The sequence below is a fragment of the Streptopelia decaocto genome (assembly GCF_964273445.1).
Source record: "Streptopelia decaocto genome assembly, chromosome: 7".
Taxonomy (NCBI): Eukaryota; Metazoa; Chordata; class Aves; order Columbiformes; family Columbidae; genus Streptopelia; species Streptopelia decaocto.
The window spans coordinates 59,610,176-59,634,119 of NC_138661.1; the positions used below are offsets into that span (position 1 = coordinate 59,610,176).

General features: G+C 39.7%; 2 protein-coding genes across 7 annotated transcripts in view; one reads left to right on the forward strand and one right to left on the reverse strand.

Moving 5' to 3' along the window:
- Positions 1-2,632: 2,632 nt before the first annotated feature.
- CYB5R2 (cytochrome b5 reductase 2) lies at positions 2,633-22,914 on the forward strand. Its single transcript, XM_082059590.1, has 10 exons — positions 2,633-2,809; positions 2,889-3,035; positions 3,961-4,033; positions 5,785-5,891; positions 6,936-7,065; positions 7,874-7,957; positions 8,498-8,583; positions 9,416-9,515; positions 11,250-11,447; positions 22,776-22,914. Exons 1-9 carry the CDS (start codon positions 2,795-2,797, stop codon positions 11,420-11,422), a joined length of 915 nt encoding a protein of 304 aa, XP_081915716.1. The 5' UTR covers positions 2,633-2,794; the 3' UTR covers positions 11,423-11,447; positions 22,776-22,914.
- Positions 11,454-23,944, reverse strand: part of PPFIBP2 (PPFIA binding protein 2) — a 108,887-nt gene continuing 96,396 nt past the window's right edge. For all 6 annotated transcript variants that reach the window (XM_082059577.1, XM_082059575.1, XM_082059576.1 and 3 more), the window contains 13 exons: positions 23,494-23,526; positions 22,767-22,905; positions 21,953-22,081; positions 21,241-21,391; positions 20,954-21,065; positions 20,366-20,454; positions 19,349-19,477; positions 18,550-18,672; positions 17,751-17,939; positions 17,231-17,401; positions 15,589-15,654; positions 13,480-14,936; positions 11,454-13,442 (listed from right to left, as the gene is read on the reverse strand). In XM_082059577.1, coding sequence (XP_081915703.1) covers positions 14,865-14,936; positions 15,589-15,654; positions 17,231-17,401; positions 17,751-17,939; positions 18,550-18,672; positions 19,349-19,477; positions 20,366-20,454; positions 20,954-21,065; positions 21,241-21,391; positions 21,953-22,081; positions 22,767-22,905; positions 23,494-23,526 — 1,403 coding nt within the window. In that variant the 3' untranslated portion in view covers positions 11,454-13,442; positions 13,480-14,864. The remainder of the gene's footprint in view (positions 13,443-13,479; positions 14,937-15,588; positions 15,655-17,230; positions 17,402-17,750; positions 17,940-18,549; positions 18,673-19,348; positions 19,478-20,365; positions 20,455-20,953; positions 21,066-21,240; positions 21,392-21,952; positions 22,082-22,766; positions 22,906-23,493; positions 23,527-23,944) is intronic.

A 23,944-nucleotide genomic window follows, 5' to 3' on the forward strand; every position in this document is an offset into this window, starting at 1 on the left:
TGTAATGAAATTGTGTTTTAGTTTTTACAAAATTGATATCAAGTCCACTTTAATTCTTAACAGTTATAAGAGGCTTTTCTGAACCCTACCGTCATAAAGTAGGATACTAGTAGCCTACCTGAGTACTGAGGTAGGCTCAGGTTCCCCGTGTGCTTAAAATCTGGATAGACACCTTCTTCTGTTGGCACGTAAGTAAAAAAATCTTTGTAACATTATATGGAAGCAAATGAAGGCTCATTGCATTGTTCGTTGGCACTGTGCAAAATATTTAGAATAAATACTTGTCCATTGTCAAAGCATGTCTGGTGATAGTACATAAGAGGAAGCAATCATTGTCTGAAATCTGGGTTCTGGCTAGATGGATACAAAAGCTGTTAAAAACATTGCTGATCACTGACTCGATGGCATTGTCTCTATGAATTTGTGTTTCACAATTCTTTTACTTTGCCATCTCCTCCTTTTCCAGCCCAGGACAATGTAGTGGCTACTACATTGTACTGCACCACACTTCTGTGTCCTCCCTGATGGAGCCAGAGGAGTGAAATAATTAGGAAATAATTAGGTTTGGTACTTCAAAGAAAAAAAAGAAGATGTTTATATATACCAAACCTCTGCCTTTGGCACAAAAGAAAAGAAAATAATCAGCAAAAACTGAAGGAGCATTAGGAATAGTTAATACAGAAAACAAGAAACAAATTAAATGTTTCTGAAGCTCTTCAGAACCCCCGACTTGCCTTTCTCTCTCTGTTCTTGAGGGAAGATTAATGCTTCCTGTCAATAGTGCAATTTAGAGAACCACTGGTAATTGCATAGCTGTGCAATTATTAATCATAGTAGACAGAAAGTCCTGACTTGAAAAATTAACAAAACAAAAAAAAATATAAATTCCTACTTATCCTTCCCTTGTTCCTATTTATCCTTCAGGATAAATTCTGACTGAGAAATCTGAATGTTTCTTGTCTCTGTTATTCTTGTTCTGCTTTATTCTGCTTGAGTTTCAAGCCTTTTGCCACGTGGATATATGGTAGGTCGTTGAGGAAAGCGAAATACGTGAAACTTACAAGCGGTACCATTACCATATTGCCAGAAAATACGAAGTCACGTCGTCTTGGTGGGAGAATCTAGCTTTTTTTAATCATGGAGAACGAGTCATTCAGCCTGGGGGGTCCTGGGCTTGGTCATGATACTCTGAGGACAGTGGCTCTGTGTGACACCAGCACAAGGAGTTAATTGACTTCAGGAATGGAACTGTAATATGTAGCGTTTTGGTAATGGATCCCCTGCTCTTGTGGTTAGATGAGGAAAAGCTAGTATTGACAAAAGAAATAAAAAGGAGCCTGGTGGAGAATTTATTCTCCAGCCTTCTATAGTCAGTACTTCAGTAGCACAGGAGACTGAATTTTATTTTGGTGTTGTTTTTCTCTTTAGTCTTTTTACAAGTCACATAAAATTCAAGTATTCAAAAAACTAACAAACCCAATTTATTGTCTCCCCTTGTATCACCATCTACAGCTTGGTGCACTGTGACGGTATTCCTGGTATTCCTTCCCCATAGGTTTGGTCAGTTTTCTTCTGACAAAGGTGCATCTATGTGATACAGGCATATTTTAGATAAACTATTTCTCACCTTGTGGTATGGGCTTGAACTTCAAAGAGTCGTATTTTCTTTTAACTGACTTTTGTGACTGTCCCAGACTATGTGCTCCTCTCCTATACTCTGTAGGGGGAAAAATGAGACTCTCTTTTAGGGTTTTTGTTTTGGTTTGGTTTGTGGTTATTTATACATTTATTGTTTGCTTGTTTTTATTTTTGTTTTTACAAGCCATTTGAAGTCCATAGATGCTAAATACTTTGTTAGGGCTGTTTGTTGTGAAGTAAAATTTTGGCACAGGAGATGGGGAAGAAATTAGGAAACAATTTTCCACAGTTACTCTAGCTGAAGGTCAGACTTCTTGCACCCCCTTTCCCTAGTTAATTGGTTGTTGGGCCAGGCACTGACATTGTAATTCAGTTACCTGTAATGCAGCCTTCATGGCCTTTCCTTAGGATTGTACCTATTGCAGACTTGAGGGAGGTTGGTTGAGTATGAAAATTAAAAATGCCACCTCTACCTGTGAACCTTGTGTTGTTAGATCATAAGGCTGCATGCTGCTTTTTCCCAGAGGACTTGAACTTTGTTATTTTACAGGACAGATTGCAGCAAACTGGGACTGGACCTGAACTCCTGCATCGCTCTTCTGTTGCTGAACACGAAATCAATGAGATTTAAGGTAGGGTGATGCAGGGGAGGAAAAGGACTGTAGCCAGTGAGCGACCACCCGGATAACTGCATTTGGCGGCTGTTTCTATCCCACTGTTTCCTGCAAAGGGGGTCTGGTTGCTCGCAGTGGCCTGTGGTGTGACATGCTCCCAACCTCGGGAGATGGACCTGCTGTCCAAAACGGTCCCGCAGTGAGATCTGTGCACAGGACATGTGAAATGCTGATAAACCTCGGAGTATTCTTAAAACATGCCTTAGCTTCACAAAACAGACGCTTCAAATGGGGCCTCTTTTCCTTGGGCGTCCTGTTTCAGGCGAGGTTGCGGGAGGAGCGGGGTTTCGAGCAGCGCCATGCCCGGCCCAGCCTCCGCCTGGCCACGCTCCAGCGCGCTGCCCACGCGTGCCCGTGGCACCAGGAGGCGGAGCCCCGGGAGCAGCTCAGCCCCGCGGGGCCGGGCCGGCGTGGTGCGGGCTGTGGGGCGGAGGGGGAAGGTGGAGCGGTGGCTGCTCGCCGGGGAGCCGCTGTTGGCCGCCATGGAGGCGCTTGCGGTGAGGAGCCGGGAGGGAGGCGGCGTGTGCGGGTCCGCGTGGAGCTGTTCCCCTCACCGCCTTGCGCTTCTCCTCGCAGGACGCCCCTGTGGCGATCGCCGTGACCGTGGTAGCTGTGTCCGCCCTGCTGCTGCTGCTGCTCAGACGGACAGGGGGGAGGACGAGCGGCCCCGTCACGTTGCAGGACCCTGTCGTTAAATACCCGCTGCGGCTGGTGGACAAAGAGGTGACCGAGCGCCGGGGCTTCTCACGGGCCTGAGCCCCCGCGTCGTGCCGGCTCTGCGGGGGTCGGTGCTGCCCATCGCCCCGGGGCGGGTGGGCGCGGCTGGTCCGTTGGTTTGGGGGTGTGGGGGGCGGTTGGTGCGTTGGTTCGGGGGCTCTGAGGGGCGGTTGGTCCGTTGGTTTGGGCTCTGAGGGGCGGTTGGTCCGTAGGTTTGGGGGTCTGAGGGGCGGTTGGTGCTTCGGTTTGGGGGTCTGAGCGGCGGTTGGCCCGGGTAGGGGCCGGAGGGGCGGTTGTCTATGAGCTGTCCCACGCTTGGGGCCAGAGCAGAGCTCAGAGCCCTCGGGGGGCAGCTGTGACTCCCACAGCCATGTTGCAGCGTTTCCCTAGGGTAGAGCAGGATTCTTAAAAGCATTTACGCCTATAGTACCATGTTACACTTGTTTCAAGAGGAGGGTGGGCTCATTTCTTTGTGTGTTTAAATCCTAGTTTAGAGCTGTGCTTCTCTCTTGATTTCTATCCAATGCACGGCAGTGAGAGGTAACCCAGCAGCCTGTGCCGCTGCATGTGGTGTCTTGCCTGATCTTTCGTCACACATTATGAAATGTGCTTATTGGCCTTGGGCAATAGAGGGTTTACAGATTTTCTTTATGTAAAGGTGCTCTAGGGATTGCACAGGCAGGTGAAAGTCACTTCTTGCGCAATTAATGAGGAAAAGACTGCTTCTAAAACTTCTGATCTAAGTAAACTTTATTTTCAATGCCATTTCTGCTTCCCTTCCTAGCATTTGGCTTGCATGCTAACAAAGAACAGGCTTACTAAAGCGTATTGTGTTGAGCAGAGTTTGAAATTCAAAGCAGTGGGCGTGTTGACTGTTTACCCCATTCTGATTTTATTATTATTTTTTTAATTTTTTTTTTATTTTTTTTAGGAAATCAGTCATGATACCAAGAAATTCCGATTTGGGCTACCTTCACCTGATCATGTATTAGGATTACCTGTAGGCAAGTACTGAAAACACTTCATTACATCTTTTTCTGTCTTCAGGATTTACAACTCGTAGTTCTTGGACTTCTGACTGTTTGGGAATGTAATGTTCAACAAAGCAAGGAGTTAAAAGCTGCATCTGAATGCTGCTAAGTCAGATTTCCTGAAGAGTTGTATTTCTGATCTTGTGTGTGTTTTGCTCTGCTTGTGTTAAATTGTATGGTGTAGTTTAGAACGAGAACAGTGAAACTGAACTGAGTCTGATGAAATTCACCACTGGCCAGGATATAAGCAGAATGGTACATCTTAAAGCTTTTTCATGTTTCTTATTTGCAGTCTACTTCCACCTGGTACGCCCTCAGTTTACTGTCAATTGCCCTCATGCTTTTGACGAACATGGTCACACTTTTAGATGGGAAAGATCCTTCTGCTTGGGAAACCTGTAACTTTTTTGTGTGGAACAAAGGGAAAAATACAACTACTGTATATAGAAAATGCTGCAATATTCAGAGCATTTTCTGTGCATACGCTTAACCTTAATTTACATACATATGTGTACAAGTCTGTCTTGCTTTCTGTAGCATGAAGTGCAGTTCAGACTAGGGTTGGCACAGCCTTCTTTCCTGTGCCCTGCAAAACTGATGGCATTGAACCCTGGACCGTGAATTAGTGGTAATCTATGCAGGGGAAAGTCTCCCTTTCTGATCTGCAGATGTAGCCCTGTTCTGTACTGTGTTCCATAGTTTCCTGTGCTGTATGGCAAATGTCAGGGTCTTTCCCATTCCATGCTGTGAGCATGTCCTTCTCACATGCTGCCTGTCAAGGGCAGCAGTCTTGCTCCAGATTCTCTTCTGACGTGTATGGGAAAGTGTACTTGAACTGTCCACGTTAACTAGACAAATGATAAATTAATTGAAATATGCCCTGTGGTGCCTGTGTTTATCTAGACTTTATTCTTAGGAATTTAGGAATAAGATCCTGAAACAGTATGGGCCAGATTACCTCCTGCAAGGTTCCTGCCTTCTACTTTTTACCAGGATCATTTTGGTGAAAATAAATGTTTCCTGCCAGCACTGTTCCTGCTTTTTGTTTTTCCATACAACCCTGTAGGTTAGTGCTGGCTGGCTGAGGAGACTACTCTTGGCAAGGAGTTTCAGTTCGTTTAATCAGCAGAAACAAGTGCCTTTCAGAGTCTACCTCTTGGAGCCTTAAGTTGGGCAAAGAACTCTCTGTGGGCAGCAGTGTCCAATGCTGTGGAAGCCACAGCATTATGGAGGCAGGAATTACGGAGGAGGAATATGGTCCAAGGCTTTGTTCTTGATGTCTTGGTGCAGAATCTCTGGGAAGTTTGCTCTCAGAGGTTGCTGCCATCAAACCATAATATGCATTTTTTGCTTTGCCTGTGTGAACTGGTGCATCCTTACTTTCACTTCATTAATGAACATGAGAACAGCAGGACCCAAAATACAGAGCACTTAAGAATGAGCAACAAACTTTCTGTATCTATTTCACTATAAATTTCCTACTCTCCTGTTATAGTATCTTAGCCTTGATTCTGTAACATAGCCGCTCTCTTCAGTTAATCTGTGCTCCAGAAACACTTGTTGAAAAAAGAACAGGCTATATGTTTTATACAGCATTTATATGGTAAAGATTTTCTCTATCATTGCTTGTGTTTAATGGGTTATAACACCTGCTTCTCCAGGCCTGAGAATAGTTTGAAACTGGTGATGAAAAAAATAATCAGATTGTAATTCCCTCTCCCTAGGCCAACATGTTTACCTTTCTGCAAAAATCAATGGCAATCTGGTGATTCGAGCCTATACCCCTGTTTCCAGTGATGAGACAAAAGGTTATGTTGATTTAATTATAAAGGTAAATTTTGGTTTCCTTTAATACAGATAAATTGCTAACTGGAAGGAAGTGTTTCATTTTAGTGAAATATAGAGTTTATTTTGTTTGATCTTCTTTTCAATAGAATGACTGCACGGCAAACAACTCATTTCACATTATTCCTGAATAGTAAGTTGTGTCCTGTGTATCTGCTGTATGTCATTGAGATGTAGCTGAGGTAGGGAAGATGGAGAAAGAAATCACTTCTTTGGCAGTACTGCAGGAACCTTCCGTCTGTGTATATATATATATATACACGTATGTTTTTGGTTTATTTTGGCAACACACAAATAGCGATCACTCAAGCTGCTTATGCTGGTACTTGTACTTACTGCTAATATCTCTAAGTAGAAAAGAAGTCGGTAAGAACTGCTACCGTTGACCCTACAGAGGTTGCAGTTTCACGTCTGTAAGTGTGCGAAGTTACGCTAATGTGTTTATTGATTAAGAACATGGGATACAAAAACCAGGGAAATCCTTTAAGCTAGGGAATGCAAGATGATTTGATCCTGGTACTTCTGGATTTTTCTAATCCTTTTCTACAATAGAGTTTATCCTTAGGCAAAAATCTGGTCTTTTTTGCATGCTCTGTTCTTCATGTTACAAGTATGGTAAATTGCTATTAACCACTTAATACTATGTGCTTTGAAAGGTAAAAAAAACCCCTGTGGCTGAAGTCTCTTCTTAAAAAGAAAAAAAAGCAATGCTATTTTCAGAAGGAGCAATTACAAAAATGGGGTAACATAAGGTTCTTGTCAAAGCTTTAGTGAAATGAGCGCACCAGTACATAATCTTCCTGCCACCTATGCCTGTCAGCCTGGCTGATTGCAGGGGGCATAACAACATGTGCATGAGAGAACGTTTTACTTGCTTTGGCAGCTTCCTGTTGCAAGGCACAACAGATAACTGAGAGCAAAGAATTGTCTCTTTCTCAGATGTTAACTTTCAGACCTCCAGTATTACAGTTTGTAATATTGTCTGCACTAGAACTAGTGGCTGATACCCTACAAATTATTTTTTTTACAGGTCTACCACAAAAATGTAAATCCCAAGTTTCCAGAAGGTGGGAAGATGTCCCAGTACCTAGATAACATGAAGATTGGAGATGTTATTGACTTCAGAGGGCCAAATGGGCTCCTTGTCTACAAGGGGGCAGGTACTGTGACATGAAGGTGGGAGAGGAAAAGGGAGGAACTTTTATTGGTTGTTTTCAGAGGTGTTTTATAAAACTTGTCAACTTCATAGAAAATCCTTTTTTTCTTTAAAGCAGAAAAGGGAAAATCCACCTTTTCTGGACTTGACCGAGAACCCATCAGAGTTGATCTGATGGGAAAGAGCACTTTGTGATTACTTTGTGGGAAGAATAGCAGGTTATTGTCTCACTCCTGGGACTGTATAATTAAATCTGAAAAAATTGTTATTGCATTATATTACTGAGAACGCCGCACTGGAAATAATACCTCAGCTTTACATATGGAAGGAGAAGTTCCAAATGCTTCTTAAACAAGTGAGGTTGTGGCCTAAAATGCCCTCTGGGATTCTCAGTGCTGTTACTGAATAACCTGCTGACTGAGAGCCAGCTCTATTTCATGATTAAACCAAGCCTGAGGTGACTGGGACGAAATAAGTTTAGAGAAGTAATCCTCTTTCAAGATATATGTGAAAGATTTTGCTTTGATCATGACTGAGAGGGACTGTGCACTTAACTCACTTCAGGGGGGTAAAAGCCCAGTGCTCCTCTGGATCATGATGTTTTATGATGAGTAATATACCAATGAATCTGTTGTATCTCTGAGGATGTTGTATCTCAGATGCATGTTTTACAAATGTTCCTTTCTGCTCTGCTTTGGCTGCTATAAACCATAGTGGCTATGAAAGCTTGTTACCAGTTACAGATCTTTGAAGATTAGGGTATGTCAAGTGCTTTTCATACAGAATACTTTTCATAGAAATATTTCTTTTAGGTACCTTTCTTATCAAGCCTCAGAAGAAGGCTGAAGCTGAGAAGAAGTTTGCAAAGCATCTTGGGATGATAGCTGGAGGAACAGGTAAAACTATTCTCATCATATGGAATCTCTAGAGAAGAGAGATGGTGTTATGGATGTGGGTGAGGAGTATCAGACACTGTACTTTCACAGCAGAGCACTTCGACTTGTATTTCTTTTCATGAGTGGCAACACTGAGGCTTTCTGGTGGTTTGGGCTCAGTCCTGGGAGCTAGAAACTTTCCAATTTTAGTCTTGATTTACTGTGTGACCTCTGAGAAGTCGCTTCATCTCTCTGAGCTTCGCTCTCGACAACAAAAAATATTGTAGGAGAACGTCTTGAGGGTAAAATTACCGTATGTGATAGAGAATGCTAAAGAGGAAAGCCCTAGATACAAGTATTGTGGGGTTTTTTTGAAACTATGTGTAATAATAGAAACCTCTAGCCTCTGCATTTGGCATGGATTAGAAATTCAGAGGTATGTAGCCCTGTGCAGACTAAACTCCCACTGAAGACTGAAGACAGGCAGCATTGACATTGAAACTATACCCTTATGGCAGTTGAAAGAAATACCTGGTTCTTAACTGCTTTATTTTTTAACAGGAATAACTCCTATGTTGCAGCTGATACGTCATATCACAAATGATCCTAAGGACTCTACCAAATGTTACCTTCTCTTTGCTAATCAGGTGAGTATACTGACACATCTGTTTTCTGTTTTTAATGACCTACTTTTTTGCTGGCCTATGAGCTCTTTAAACTGATGGGACATTGACCCATGGAAAAAATACTGGTCTACATGTTTCACACTCTTCCAGTGTCTTTGGGTTTGTATTGTCACCCAACCATTTATAAGAAAATATTATCTGAGATAGCACATTTAAAAGTGATCAGTATAGGGAGGAGCAGGAATTGCTTATTATGTAAGCTCTTAATGTATTGTCTTGTGTTAAAGTGATTTAAGAAGAAAAAACTAACTAAAAAAATTATCCATAAGGCCCTTTATAAATATTTGTGTGGTGCTCTCATAGTTCCATTATTTTGTTTGTTTGTTTGTTTGTTTTGAAGATGGCTCCTCATAGTTTCACTTGTACTCCCTAATTCCTATATTAGGGATAAATAGTGTGAACAGATCCTGATCTTTCTAATAATTTTACTCCTTCACTGATTTCAAGGAAACAGGATTTTGTGCTGTTAATCTGTTTCTACAGTTAAGCTTCACCATGACTGTACAGGGCTTTATTTGCCACGGTCAGAGACAAATCCAGCTAATTGTGACTTTATTCTGGATTTAGCAGCTGTTCAAATTGCCATCTTTAAGACAGTGTTTAGGTGGCTATTAAGTCTCATGGTTTGTTTTTCTTAATCTGAATTTACAGATTTATCGTGTAAGGGGAAAGGAAAATCACTTTCTTGGTTGGAATGAGTTGCCATTGTACTTGTCTTGTTGAATGCCAGATGAGCTCACATCAGAGGGCATCTTGAGATGGTTTGGAGCTAAACAGTGGTCTCATTTTGCAGACAGAAAAAGATATATTACTGAGAGCTGAGCTGGAAGACATTGCTAAGAGGCATCCTGATCAGTTCACGCTTTGGTATACACTGGACAGACCTCCACAAGGTAGGCTGCTGGTACACACTGGAAATGTCTTTGCTCATTGCTGTACAACACAGTTTCACTCTTGTTCCAGGGGCCATTAGTATGATATCTTCTTGTCTTACGCTGTTTTAAACAACAAAGACACCCCCCAGCTCCTCAGACACAAGCCTTACCACAACACCTCTTTTGAAAACTGTTCTAAACCAGGTGGGCTTTAGAAAGTGTGAACTAATAATTAATTCCTGTTGGGTAGACATATTACTCAGTGGATCTTCTGGTCTATATCAGGATGTGCCAGTTTTGACTGTTCAACAGAAGTTACAGCTCTGGCTTAGGCTGTCTACCAAATCAGGTTATGTTAGCCTTTTGTTGGCATTAAATTGTTTAAGATCTGTAGATGGTACATGCACATCTTCATTTTGTAGCAGCTCTGGATTAGATTGTGGTAAAACAGAGCTGCCATGTATATAGATTAAGGCATTAGCTGTAGGCTGGTGTAGCACTGAATTGGAAATGGAGAGGTTGAACTCTACTGAATCTCCTTTGAAACTTGGGTATTCACATTTGCGCATGTTGGAAGTGATCTGAGCTTTGATTTAACAGATGTAAGAGCCAAACTGAGTCAGGTCAAAGTCCTGTACGTGTTATCAGCAATAGCTGTGAGTAGATGGCCAGAGCAGAGTAATCAGCTTTGATACTCTTTCCAGTCCCTAATCAGTTCTGAACCAAATGTGTCCCTATGGGTACAGTAACTCTCAGTGGACTACTTCTGTATGAACTTGCTGTGTCTCCTTGGAGCCCCTGTGAGTTGTTTGGCAGCCTCTTGGTTCCATAGGATTAGCACTTGTGTCTGAAGAATACTTCCTCTGCTTTGCTTTTACCTCAGTTCATGTGTGAACAGGTCTTCACGTTACTAATTTTACAGATGTATCAATCATGCCACTGCCCCATCTCCTCTATACTGAAGATTGCTGCTCTTCCCCACACAGCAGTAGTTACATACCTGTGCTCATGTTCTCCCAATGTTTTCCAGCTCTGCCGTGTCCCTTTTTGAGCTAAGCAGATCGGAACTGAACAGCAGTTCTCAAGATGTAGGCAAACGGTGTTTTCACTTTGTCATGGTGTTCCCTTTTCCTTTCCTACTAGTACTTAATATTTAATATGCCTTTTGACTGCTGCTCTTTTCATAACCCCAATATCTTGCTCCTCATAAATGAGCAAAGCACATATTTTTTTTGTTTGTGAAGGCAGGATTATTTTTCCTACTTGGCTCACTTTAAATGGAATATACGTTCAATAATATTATTGCTTGAAATCATTCAACTTTTTTTTTTCCTCTTATCATTTAATTACACAGGAGAACTTTTGTCATCAAACTTTGTCACCTCATCATTTGATCTCTTTGCCGTATTTTTTTTTAAGTTGTTGGATGGCACACGTCTCAATACCTCTCCCTTCACAACTGCTCCTGGGTGACCTCTCTTCACTGGAAAAGCTGATTTATTCTTCCTGTATATTACTACCTGCTGTCTAATTTCTTTTGAATGTCTGAAAGTCTATATAAACCCTTATCAACCAGGTCCGTCCCTGTCAAAGACGACCATTGGATTTGAGCTCAGTGATAGAGTTAACCCTCTCTTTGCCTGCACTGATGGTGGCAAACTTTCAGCTACTTTGCAGTTTAAACATATGCAGTTTAAAAAGGCTTCAGGCTGTAGAGAAATTAAAATTAATAGTTTATTTTCTTTATTGCAGATTGGAAGTACAGTTCTGGCTTCATCACTGCAGATATGATTAAAGCCCACCTCCCTTCCCCTGGCAGTGAGACGCTTATTCTCATGTGTGGGCCACCACCTATGATTCAGTTTGCGTGTCAGCCCAACCTGGACAAACTCGGCTATCCCGAGAGCAGTACATTTGCTTATTAACAGCGATGTCATCTCATACCTTTCTGTAAGTAAGTTCGTATAGGGGCAACTGGTATGTAACTGTGCAGTATTTCTTATTTTTGTGTGTGTTTTTAACTGCTTAATGTAATTTCTGTGGTTTATAACTTCATGAATACCTTTGCGTGTTTTGATACTAAGAAGCTGAGATTATCTTGAATTATGTGGAAGTAACTTACTTAGTCTAAAAAAATTAAGTGTAATTGGAGAGCTAGGACAGAAATAAAACTACTTGTTTGTCAACATGGGTATGGAATTTGGGAGAGGGCTGTAAAACTGGACTAGGTTTATTTGGCTGTGCTATAGTGCATCCTGGGGACAAGAGTACAAGAACAGGCTTTTTTTTTTTTTAAAATGCTGTTTTACAACCCTTTACCAAGGGACTAAGAAAGAAGTCACAGTATGCTATTGAGAGAGTGAACAGAACTTGGGTAACATGCAAACTGGTTATTACCGTAATAGCTATTCTCATCAGTGTGAAATTTATTCAGAGGGATTACATAACTTCATGCTGTCTTTTAACAGCCTTAGCTAAACTATCACCGCCAACAATACATCTACAGATGTAAATATCCAGTGATGTCGTTCTCCAAGTGTAGTGCTTGCTCTTTTGGCAGTTTCAGAAATTTCCTTTGTTTACAAGAAAACATGCCTTCTTACTTCCTATTGCAAGCTATGCTGAGTCAATTTTAAACTCAGCTAATGCCTCATCTCAGTGTTTTTACCACATAGCATTTAATTCTTAATTCAGTGCCTGAAGTACTACATGTTCATTTCCAGGAATTAGTTTATGTTATATTTGTTTTAGGGTCTGACTAATCACTGAGCCAGAAGACTTGTTTCTTCAAATGCTAAAGAATATGTTTACTAAATATTTTCATTCATCTAAAGCAAAACTTAAAGTACAAAACTACTATGTCAGTTTTTAACTAGTAGATTCCTTATCTCTTACATTTGTAGCTGGAATGCAAAGACAGACAGGGAGTCAGACTGTGAAATCTATCCCTGACGAGAAATCAACCACACGTATTTGTCAGAATCATTCCACAGTCAGCAAGAGATGGAGGAGCATTCAGAATTTATTCATAACAGTCAAAAAATAAGCATTTATGCTTGTGTTCTACTAATTAGGATTTCATACTGTTATATATATATATTTTAAAAACAGTAATTTTGTAGCTTGACTGTTCACAGCCAAGTTGGCACAGCAACACACTGAGTTATAAATACATCATCAAAAGAAATAATGGTACTAAGACTGCTTCTGTTGGAGCAGCTTATCCTACTTGTAGTGCTGTAATAATTGTGCTGGCTAATTAACCTGACAAAGTATTGCAAATGCCTGTAGTACATGATCTGGTCACTAGTGTTGATTGTCCTGCTAGATTAGAGATATACTTGACTGGTATGTTTTATGTCTTAATTATTAAGTATTTTTAGGTTGCTGATGTTCTAATTCCTTTGGATTTGCCACTATCATTTTTTAGTGACTGTAAAAAAACTTGCCTTTGTTTTACCATTTTAGCTTCTAAAATATGAGCATACAGTGCATTGTCCCTCATGGAGTGAGGACTAGCATAGGTCACCTTTAAAAAGTGCCAGTGAGAGCTCTCGCAGAGTCCTTGCTGCACACTCCAGACAGTACCTGAGATTTCCCCTTGGGGAGGGTTGTGGCTGCAAGTGACCAGTCCTCAGGCTCTATTAATATGTGAACCAACCCCCTGCAGCCAGCAAGCAGAGAGTAACACAAATCATCCATTTACAAACTACGTCTTTTCATCACAATCAAGCAGATTTCTTTTCTGCCATTTCTCTTGTTTACTAAAATATCTTGTTAATACCTTGTTAATACATGAGAGGCATATGTCAACAGATGCCAAAAGTCATTGCAGTTGCAAAGGAGGCACTGTCACCCTTCAATAGCCCCTCAAGTAGTGAGAAACCCTATTTCCCTCTGTTCCAGTGCTGTAGTCCCACGTAGCGCAGTAGAGTAGCATCAGATCTATTTATTTTGTCAGGTGTTTTAAACAAACAAAAACCTGTTTTATTATGGTACTTGCCTGATATTCCTTAGTCACATTTTACACATCACAGAGCAGTAATGTTTGTCTCCTATTACTAAATAAAGTATTATATGAAAATTTAGCTGTAGCTGAAAATGAAAAGAGAACTGAAAGTGAACAGCAATATTGTTTACAACATCACCAGTTCTCATGCAAGCATTACAAAAATGTTTCTACTGCATTCTCCAGGCTTCAGGGCTGTTTATGTGGTCATATGTTTAATTAGGTGTAACTATAGAAAGAAAATAGGTTTACCACCATCCCTGGCTTCCTGAGAGCCTGTACGTTGTTTCAGAGTAGCAAGATATGGGGCTCAGAAAACTTTGTCTGAACCATTTTGACTGTTCCGAAGAGGCTTCTGAGCATCCCAGTGTTTGCACATGTGCATCAGTACCAGCCATTTTAGACAAAATGTCAGTGTACAGAAAGAGCTCTAATTTAAGAACTGTCATTTAAAACCAAACAATGGATCATGCTGGAAATCCTGTTGCGCTCACCCTACAAAGTACAGCAAACACCATTCTTAAGCTAATTGAAAATGTAACTTTAAGTTTTGTGATTGCTCCTTGATTGTGAATATCTTAGTGCACATATAAAAATAACACAATAATAAAAAACTCCCTTTAAAGGAAGGACCAGCTTTTAAGTCTGGTAGCCTCAAAGTTACATTTTCTGCTGCAGTTGTTCAGCATCCTTTTGAGTTAGGTAAAGATTTGCGAATGTGCCATCTTGATTATCATCCTCCTGATAAAAGCAAGAGCTTGATGGATAGGATTATGTGCCATTCTTCCGATTCTATACTGCACTTGGAGAACAAGAGGGCAGGACATGTGCTAATAAAAGGGATGATAGATTAAAATTCTTTTACAGGAAACAGTCTCTGGCAAGACTGCAGTAGCAGTTAGGGGGCCATTATCACTGCACTCACCAGCATCCGTCTGAATTTCTAGGTGGCTCTGATTAGTCCACATGGTATAACAGAATATTAATGATTCCTACATTAGAAGTTAATTATAAAAATAAAAAAATTACAAAATATTTTTCATATAATAGCATGTAAACATACCATGTAAAAGACAACTGAATAACAGGGTAAAACATGGTGCCAGTCTTGGCTTTCCAGACTCTGGATATAAGTACCCTTTCTCTCTCAACACCTATTTCACATTATGTAATATGGAAAACAGTGCAGAGGAGAGCTACCTGTAAATGTGTTGCTACCTTGACAACATTAAATGCTTATGTAGCAAGTGTCACTGACAGACAAGAGGTAAAGCTTTTGTGCACCACAGCATTAAGCTTCTCCTGGCCACCTTTCTAGACAGGCATGAGGTATTAGTGTTCTTGGTCATGCTGAAACATCATCTCCAGTCTTCAAAGGTAGGTGTTAGAAATCTGTTGTCATTCAGCATTTCATCTTGACTTAACATAGTCTGAAAAAACAAGATGTGAATGAGTAAGCATATTCAGTTAGAGCTAAAAAGAAATCCAACTGCAATGTGATCAGGTTCACAACAGAGGGGGTTAGAGCCACAAAAAATTAATAAGAATTTCTCAAAGGCAGCTTTAGATAAACTTGTTTGCTTGAGAAAATTCTCACAGAGCTTGTGTGTGGCATGTGACTTAACTATGTTACATAATTCTTCATTATACCTTTCAGTTAACTCTTTAAAAAAATAGCTGCTATAGTCAGGAATTAATACTGTTGGGTGGGTTTGTTTGTTTGTTTTGTTTTAGCTCATGTAAATTTTCAAGGCTTTACCTCTTCACTAGACTTTGCTGTGACTGAGACATTCAAGTAGTGGTTACTTACAAAGTCTTTGAATTGTTTTCATTTAAGGGGATGAATATCTGTCATTGGGTCAAAGAGATATCAGAGTTCATGTAATCTTAAAGCAGGCCTAAATGAAACTTAATTGCTAGTGCCATTTAAAAGCAGGGTTTCTTGGGCTGTGAATTTGCAATTAGGCTACAAAGAGATATTTAACAAGAATAGTGACCCACTTGCTCTTTAACTACTACCAGCAAAGACCAACTTTAGCAGAATACATTTGTGACTTTAAAATGAATGAAATTAGTACATACCGTAAGATGGCTTATGCCTTGAGAAAGAGCCCCTATTTGCATTACTGTTCCTTCTGAATGTTCCATCTGTAAAAGTATTCAGGAACTAGTTCAAATCAGACAGTATGTGCAACTTTTATTCATTCTACATGCATCTTTGGATGGTATCTGTGCCTGGATGAATGAAATTGTGGTACATTTAAAAGCTCCAATTTCTGCACATTAACAAACATGCCTCCATGCTATAAGGTATGTGAAAACACATTTAACAATAGGAAGACAGAATCCTGATTAAGACAGACTGATTCCATGAAACTTGAGCTGTAATTCACCTAAGAAAAAGCTTAACTGATACTATCAGTGAAAAGTAATATTTTCTAGATGGTGTAACACATACTTCCAGTAGTCTTCTTCCACAGGCAAGTGGTAAGTCCTTCATGTTACATTCTCACCTATTCTTATATAAAAAGATTATCAGTTGTAGGGCACTGAGCTTTCCCTGTGTGCCCACATGCTCCGCTGTCATGCTTCATTGAAAGACCGTGCTGCTAGGGAAAAATCTCATGTTGTTACAGTGCTTGAACAACAGCATAGTGCAAGCTCTTGGCTCAAAGTTAATGCCTTCACTTGCAACTCGTAGCTGTGCAAGTGGACATCCCTACTAAATTAGAGTCCCAATTTAGTATTTTCTCTGCTTAGGAACATTACTTTTTTTGCTAAGGTTGAAAAGGCGATGGTTAGATAATGAACACAAATGAGATGTTAAGATGCAGTAAACCATGCAATGGAAAAATTGATTTCACAGTTAGTCTTTTCAATTTTGTGACCATTCTCTTATTAGGCTTAAAAAGTTTTATCTCAATTAAGGTCACTGGAGATAGGACAGTTTACTCCAGCTGCTTCTGTCTGACTCTTGTGTTTGCCAAAGCTCATACCAGCCTCCAGGAGCTCCGTTTTTCAGGGTTTACATCCCTTTACACAACAGCAAAGTTGAATCAAATTTGATGGCTTTCGGTTTTCAGTCTTCGTCATTTGTCTATATGATGTCTAGACACAGTTTCATTCACAAGTTCACTACTGCATAACAAAAGTGAATTATTTAAGTATTGGTTTATTAATAATCTTGTTCATTACTGAGGCATTGTTTTCATGGATACTGTCTAAGCATAACTACTCCCCACTGTACATAATGAAAGAAAAATTCAGTTGGATTCTTCGATTAATGTCTGTTAAAATATACAGTCCAGTTGTAATTTAATACATAACGTGATAGCTTTGTACAAATTAGACCAAATAAATTTATTACATTAAAAACCACCCATAAAGATAATGAAGCCATACTCAGACTATGAAAGCTAGAAGTACAAAAGTCTTGTGTTTACTGTAACCTCCACCTTAATTGTCAAAATACATCGATCCTCATAGTGTAAAGGTGTTACATTCCTGAAAAAGGGCTTGAAGATGGATGAGTTTATGTTGATTAAAAAAATTAACCTGACATTCTTAGTATAGAACTATTTTCCAGTGTCCATAGCCAATACTTTCTCAAGGAGTTCATGCAGATGTAGCAAATACTTTGTTATGTGCCAACATTTGGTTATTTGCAAGCTTTGGAATGCATGGAGAGGATGAGATGAGAATGGCATCAGTCTGTCTGTCCCACCTGATCCAGTTCCTTATCCGTCAATGGACTAAGTCCTTTGTATCCACTGTAGTTTTTCTGAGTCCCGTTTGTAGCAGCTGGGGTGGCATCCATAGGGCAAATGTAGTCTGTTGATTCATCAAATTTCTTTTTTCGTAAGTTTCCAAAATGTGAAAATCCAAGTTTCTTTGGCTAAAACAAGAAGACAACAAATTTTAAATAAGGTTGTCCTTTAAACATTAAAAAAACCTCTCCTTTTTGATTTACTGCCATACCTTCATCCTTGAAGTATGTAATTCTGAACTAAATAAATTTGTTTTCAAATTGGGAGTTACAACGGATTTTAGAAAAGACAGAAGGCATTGCATGCGTATTTCGGAAGCTGATTTAAATAGATACAAACTAGATGCTTTGGTATCTGGAATTAAGAGAAATGTAAACACCTCTCCCTGCTCGTGTTTATCCCTTATTTTCTTTGTAAGACAAGGGGAGAGGAAGCTTGAAATTCTGAAATATCTCCTTTTTGAAAGCAGTAGCATACCCGAACTTTGGCAGTGGTGGTCAGAGGTGTGTATGCTGTTGACTCTGTTATTTCTCTTTTTTCTTGTTGTACCTCTGGTCCGATTAATATATTAAAATTGGTTGTTAGGTGGCGTCGCAGCAGGGTCTTTTGAGGTGGAATATTCAGCAGCATTGCCAGTGTGTCACCATTGAAGCGAGGCTCGAGAATCTATTAAAAAGTAGCAGAATATTTATTTTTGTTATCTGGTTAAATATTTGCAATAATAAACCATTTCAGTGCTTATCAGAGGAATTTCTTATGCTTCCAGAGCTACATTAGACCTTTTATAACTCACTCATGATATGATACTCACTAGGGTTTGATTGGGAAGTATGTGAAAGTAGGCACTAAAAAATGCAGAGAGTGATTAGGCAAACACTTAATTATGTTAATCATCAAACCTTAAATTTGTTTGAACAAATTTGTTTTCAGAATTTTCTACTCTATTTTTAATGCTGTACCCTGAGAGTATAAACTTAATCTTAGCACAGTTTTTTTCTGTTTCCTTTTTGCAAAAATGCTACAGCACTAGAATCACAGTATTTCAGACCTCTGACTTTGATTATAACAATGTTTTAGCAGTTCCTTTTTAATTTTCCTTTGTAAAATTAAGATGCATGGATCAGATAAAGAGGCTCTTCAGAAGGCCTCATCATGCTGTCATATTGAAAATGTATTTTTTTCCTTCTGGTTGACAAACACCGGACAAAAGATGCTTCACATTACAGCCTGGCAATTTTTAGTAAATATGTAGTAAAATGTTAAAAAGAATTCTTACGATCAGGCCACCGTGTACTCCGCTTCCTCGAAGGTTCGGTGCATATTCTGCCAGATCGACTGATCTGAGCCATTCCATCACTCTGTGATTGGACCACTGAACTACTTCAGAAGGTGAAATGTTCTGTTAAATAACCAGAAAAGATGATGACAATATAGCCTGCACTGTCACTGCACGTTCACAATATGTATCCTTAGTGCAGAAGAGGGGGAAAGATGTTTTAATCTGAAAAGTGCAGTATTTTTTCCCTGATTCTAAGGAATTGTTTCTATTCAAGGCCTCTTTCAAACATCCTCTGATGAGATGGCAGGCATAGTCCGGTACAGATGAACCCCCCAACATTGCATCAAGTAGTATAACAATAGAGACTACAGCTGCTGGGTGTAGAACAGAGCATTTTGAGAACAGCATTGCTATCAGCCTTAACATTAAGAAAATAAGCTATGCTGACCAGACCTTACAGTCTTTGAGAGTTAAATATTAGGACAGGCAAAGAAAAAAATATTCCACATTATTCTCTCAGAAGCTGAATTAATTTCTCTTAGATTAAGCAAATAATTTCAAAAGGAAAGTATGTGAGATTCAACTAATAAGTGTCTCAAGCACTTCAGGACAGTTGATTTTTATTATTGGTGAGTACACGTTACGTTCCAGAGCTGGAAAGCAGCATAGCTACTGCTTCAGACACAATTCCCTGGTAGCAGCGATTCTATTTTATCATGTAGACTGCTAAATTTCTATCCCCTTTGGCTGGAAGCAGGTCATTAGTACTTGTTTAAATTAATTTACTTAAACATACTTTTACCTCCTCAACTGGTCTCCTGCGTAGACAGTGGGGGTTAAAACCGTTGACATGCAGCACATGGATGGCACATTTAATACTCAGATGATGCAGCTGACTGGTGACTTTCAGAAAGAGAAGGTCATTCTGTAAAGGAGAGAGCAGAGCTTACGTACCGAAACAGGGACTTTATCCAAGAAGATTTTAAGCTTACTGTGTTGTTTCATATAAACCACAGTAACTATAAAAGTTTTTATTCTAAAGAGGAGTTGTTAGAATGGGGGTTTTGAGGGCTCTTGCTTTTTTTTTTTTTTTTTTCCCCTGTTTTGAACATTGCACCATAGCAAGACCTGGCTAAAAAAAATTAAGAAGAACCTGTAGCTTCTTCAGTAAAATCTGGCTCATGGATAGTTTTAAAATATTTGGACTGTTTCTGATCTGGCTAAGATTGTGTTGTGGGTATGATTGCTGCAGCTGGCAACACACGCTTGACCATGGAACAGTAGGGACCGCGCTCCTTAAGCAGCATAGACAAGGCTGTACTTTTGACAACAGCTGACTTAGGCATTTTTTTCATAGCACAGATAACAAAACCAAACTTGATTATCCAAACTTTGGCAGCGAAACTGTAAGAAAACACAGTGGCTACGTGTAGTACATGGTTTGCTGCTAATGCGACCGGAGCTGTACAAATTACTATTTGCTGCTTATCTTTAGTTTACTGAATATTGTTGCTAACTTGGTGTGGAGAACAACACACTCTAGAAGCTGCGTGCAAAATAGGTCATTTTACCTTTAATTGTGGTGTACTATGTGATATTGAAAGAAAGACTTGCAGAAGTTAGCTATGACATGTCCTATTACTTAAGTACCTCAGGAATAGGAATTGTGCACTAGACAACACAAATGAGTTACTACTGGCACTGTTTCTGTCTTGCAAAAAATTCTTTAACTGCTCATGTTCAAAAGAAAATTGTAAAATTCTTTGCTCATTGTGAAGTTTGGTTAAATGGAAGAAAAATGATTTTAACTTACCACAGTTAAGTACTGCAACATTCTCCCATCAACTCTGGATTCATGAAACTGGTCTTTGTACTGAGGTAAACCAATATCATCAAGCCATCCTGCAGATACAAGAACAGTGGGGTACCTAAATCCGGAGCAGTGAGAATGAAGCCCTTCTCCCCTCCTTGTCTGGCCTGTCTTGTTTCTACCTATTCACCTTTCCTGAGGACAGCCAGGAGCCTAAAAGCAATTCCCATCAAACAGCTCTCTCCACAGACTCACTGTGGTATATTTTACATACAGTGTGTGACTGAGCACATCCCTTCTGCAGCTTAATGGAGCTCTTGCTAGATCGAGTCTCCCCCTGCCATTTACTTCCCTGCAATCTGAATGACAGGAGTTTCCCCCTGGGAGATCATACTGTAATATTTGTATATTTTGATGTCAAGAATAACACACAAATCCTCATTCTGTGTGAAATTTTACTATGTTGAAACTTAGTGCTCTTAAAAAAAAACATGTTTGGTAACTGCTTAAACAAACACATATCTGGCAGCCCATCCAGAGTGGCGGGGGAAATTCCATTCCAAACAATTCCATGACAGTTCAAACACTTACGTGTCACCCAGATATGATCAAGTTGTGCAGACTTCTCATCTTGTTTTGCATTTATTGATTTAATGGCCAAAACTAATTTTTTCCTGTGCAGTGGATGCTTTATTCCCATTTCCTGCAATGACAACCATCAACAGTTTGCTTTGCCTCTGGCTCTTCATTTCATTAGGCACATACAAAAATGTATACTATGTATTTCAGAAAGGTACAACTGCCAATTGTTTGAAGGGGGCTGGCTGTACAGAATCAACAGGTATGGATGCTTGAGAGAAACAGCTGCAGATTGTTACCTTTTCCATGTCCTGAGGTGTTGCAGTTAGCAGAGTGTGGCCTGAAGTCACCCACTGTCGTGCAAAAATGACGTACTGACCGAGACCAAAGTCCTCAAGCCAGTTACAAACTCTTTCAGTGCTCCACTGAGCAAATGGAGCATTGTAGTCACTGAAAAGTAAAATAAATATTTGAAAAAAATCTTAAAGGAAAGAACTATGCTTAGAATCAGAAAGCTCATCATGTGCCAGATGCAGAAATATCAGTGTGCTTTGTTCTGTGCAATAATAAAAGCCAGCAGCCATCCTTGCAGCATATGCTGTGGGACTCCTGTCCTGTTCAAGTGGCTGCCCACTTGTGAACAGCTGGAAGGGTGGGGAGGTGACTAAGAATTTTCTGATTTCTCTTTGAAACAAAGAGAAAGGGAATTGCTGAATCCTCATCTCTTTGCAGATATTCCCACAGGAGATAAGTTTTCTTCTTTAACGAGGTGAAATTTTTGATGCTTCAAACAACAGGTGGTGCTGTAACCTGCAGTTTAAGGAGTGCAGATAGGCGAGCTACTCAGGATACGTTTTCTACCAGAGAAATTCTTTCCAGTTGTTGTGGAATCCCACATGCCATTAATGAAGTATGTTGGGAAAAACATACTCCACAAGAGGAGGGTTTGGATGTTCGGCATATTTAACAATACCGCATAAATGCTGTGCAAGGTAAAGAAGGAACCATTACCTTTTCTGGCCTTTGGTTTCCTTTGATCTGGATAAGCGAGGCCCAGCTGTTGCACGGAGACCACCCCTGCGGAATTCTGCCAAGCCCAGGTCGTCTGCAGGGAAGTTACCCGACTGAGTTCTTCTTATTCTTTCAAGACAAGAGTGCCAAGACAGTACTATTAGCTTGCAACAGAGAATATTTGTATCATATGGAAACTATAATGACAACTAGAAGCTGTATTAATCTTCCTGTAAACCACAAACATTGAATTCAAGTGGTAGCTGAAGAAGTTCCAGGCAAACACTGTCTAGCTTCAGCTCGGAGAAAAGAAAAAAGCTCTGCAGAATAGGCACAACCCTTCAGCCCCACTAATAATCCACACTGGAGGCCAGAAATCAAATGGCTGCTGGCCTGAAGCTGATAGAGCCAACCCAATAAAACAGTCCCCCTTGCTTGTTGTTTCTTCTGTTTCTTCTGTCATTTTTTACCTGATAGCTTCTCTAATGAAAAACTTGCTATCATTTAATTTTTCATAGCTAATGAAACTGTTTGCATTCTAATTTAGTATTGTAATTAAACAGCACAATATATTATTTCTTTCAAGAGCATGATGCTGTGAACAGCAACATCCATTTTCCTACACCCATGTGTGCATAGAGACAGACCCATACAATCATCGAGCTGCTTTCTCTCCTTGTCCTGAATTTTACTTTATTCTTGCTGTAGATAGTGTAGCTTTTGCTGAGAACTGGATTCATTCTCAGCTGGAATACTTTGACAGGGAACTAAAAATAAAAGAAAATTTTTAAAAAATATTTAAAAAAAATCTTACTTTCCCCAGATTTTCCTGATCCCTTTTGGACTCTTTCTGTTTTCTGGAGACAATGGAGATTGTGGACCTGAATCTGTTCCCGAAGAAAGAGGCGAAAGCTCATCCATGACTACTGTACCAGCCCCGTTCTCTGTTTCTCCTGGGTTAAGAACAGTAACAGTCACATTTTATACTAATTATTAACAGAGTTGTTATCTGGGAGACTAATGTTTAAATGCAGAACATAATAAAAAAGTAAAGTTATCTATAAAATTGTTCTTGTATAAAAAACCACAACATGCTCAGAAGGTGAAAAATAGTAGCTGTGCATTTGATATAAAAAAAAGAAAATAAAGCATTGGGTAAAACAGTATTGCTATTTCAGTCATTTGTATTTAAATACATTATTTTAACTTATTCAAAGTCTTCAGACTGAAGCAGGCCCTCCATACTCTTGCCTTGCCTATTCTTAATGCCAAAACTCCTCCATGGAAATCAGTGGGAATTTTTCTGTGGACTTCAGTGAAAACAGAATGAAACAAGGAATAAGTATCTTAAAAAAAATCCCATCCACGTGCCATAGAGCAAAAGCTGTTACTTCCCTTCAAGTACTACACTTAAGGAATTCAGTCTGCGTGGCCCACCTGTTATTAGTATTTAATGAGAAAGAGAAAAGAAGGGAAAAATGAAAGGAAAGAAAATAGGCAGCAAAATGTCTGTTAAATTTGCATCTTGTTTGATACAGTACCTAGCACTGGTGCACTGACACTCCTGATGCGATCTTCAGTCGTCCCGAGAAGCAGAAAGCCAGATGAAGAAGCAAAGAAGATATAAAACACCAGCAAAACAAAGTCACAGAAGAGCAAAGGAGTAAGCTAAGCACTAAAAGCAGAAACAAAAAGTCAAGAAGCAGTTATGCTTGACATGAAAGTGACTATGTATTGGGGTGCGCAAGCCCCGGGAATTCTGTACGGGTCATCATTTATGTATTGTGGTCTTTTTTAACTATTCTTAGACAATTTTAACACATTAAGCATATACTACAGAGCTCCATAAAGCATGCAGAATATCTGAAATGCAGCAATATCTAAGATTACATTGAATTCCTCTGAAATACAGAATTAGAGGTATAATGAGCTTACTGCACATGCATGAAACAAACCAACCTGCGTAACTGTTAATTCGGTAGAACTTTCCCT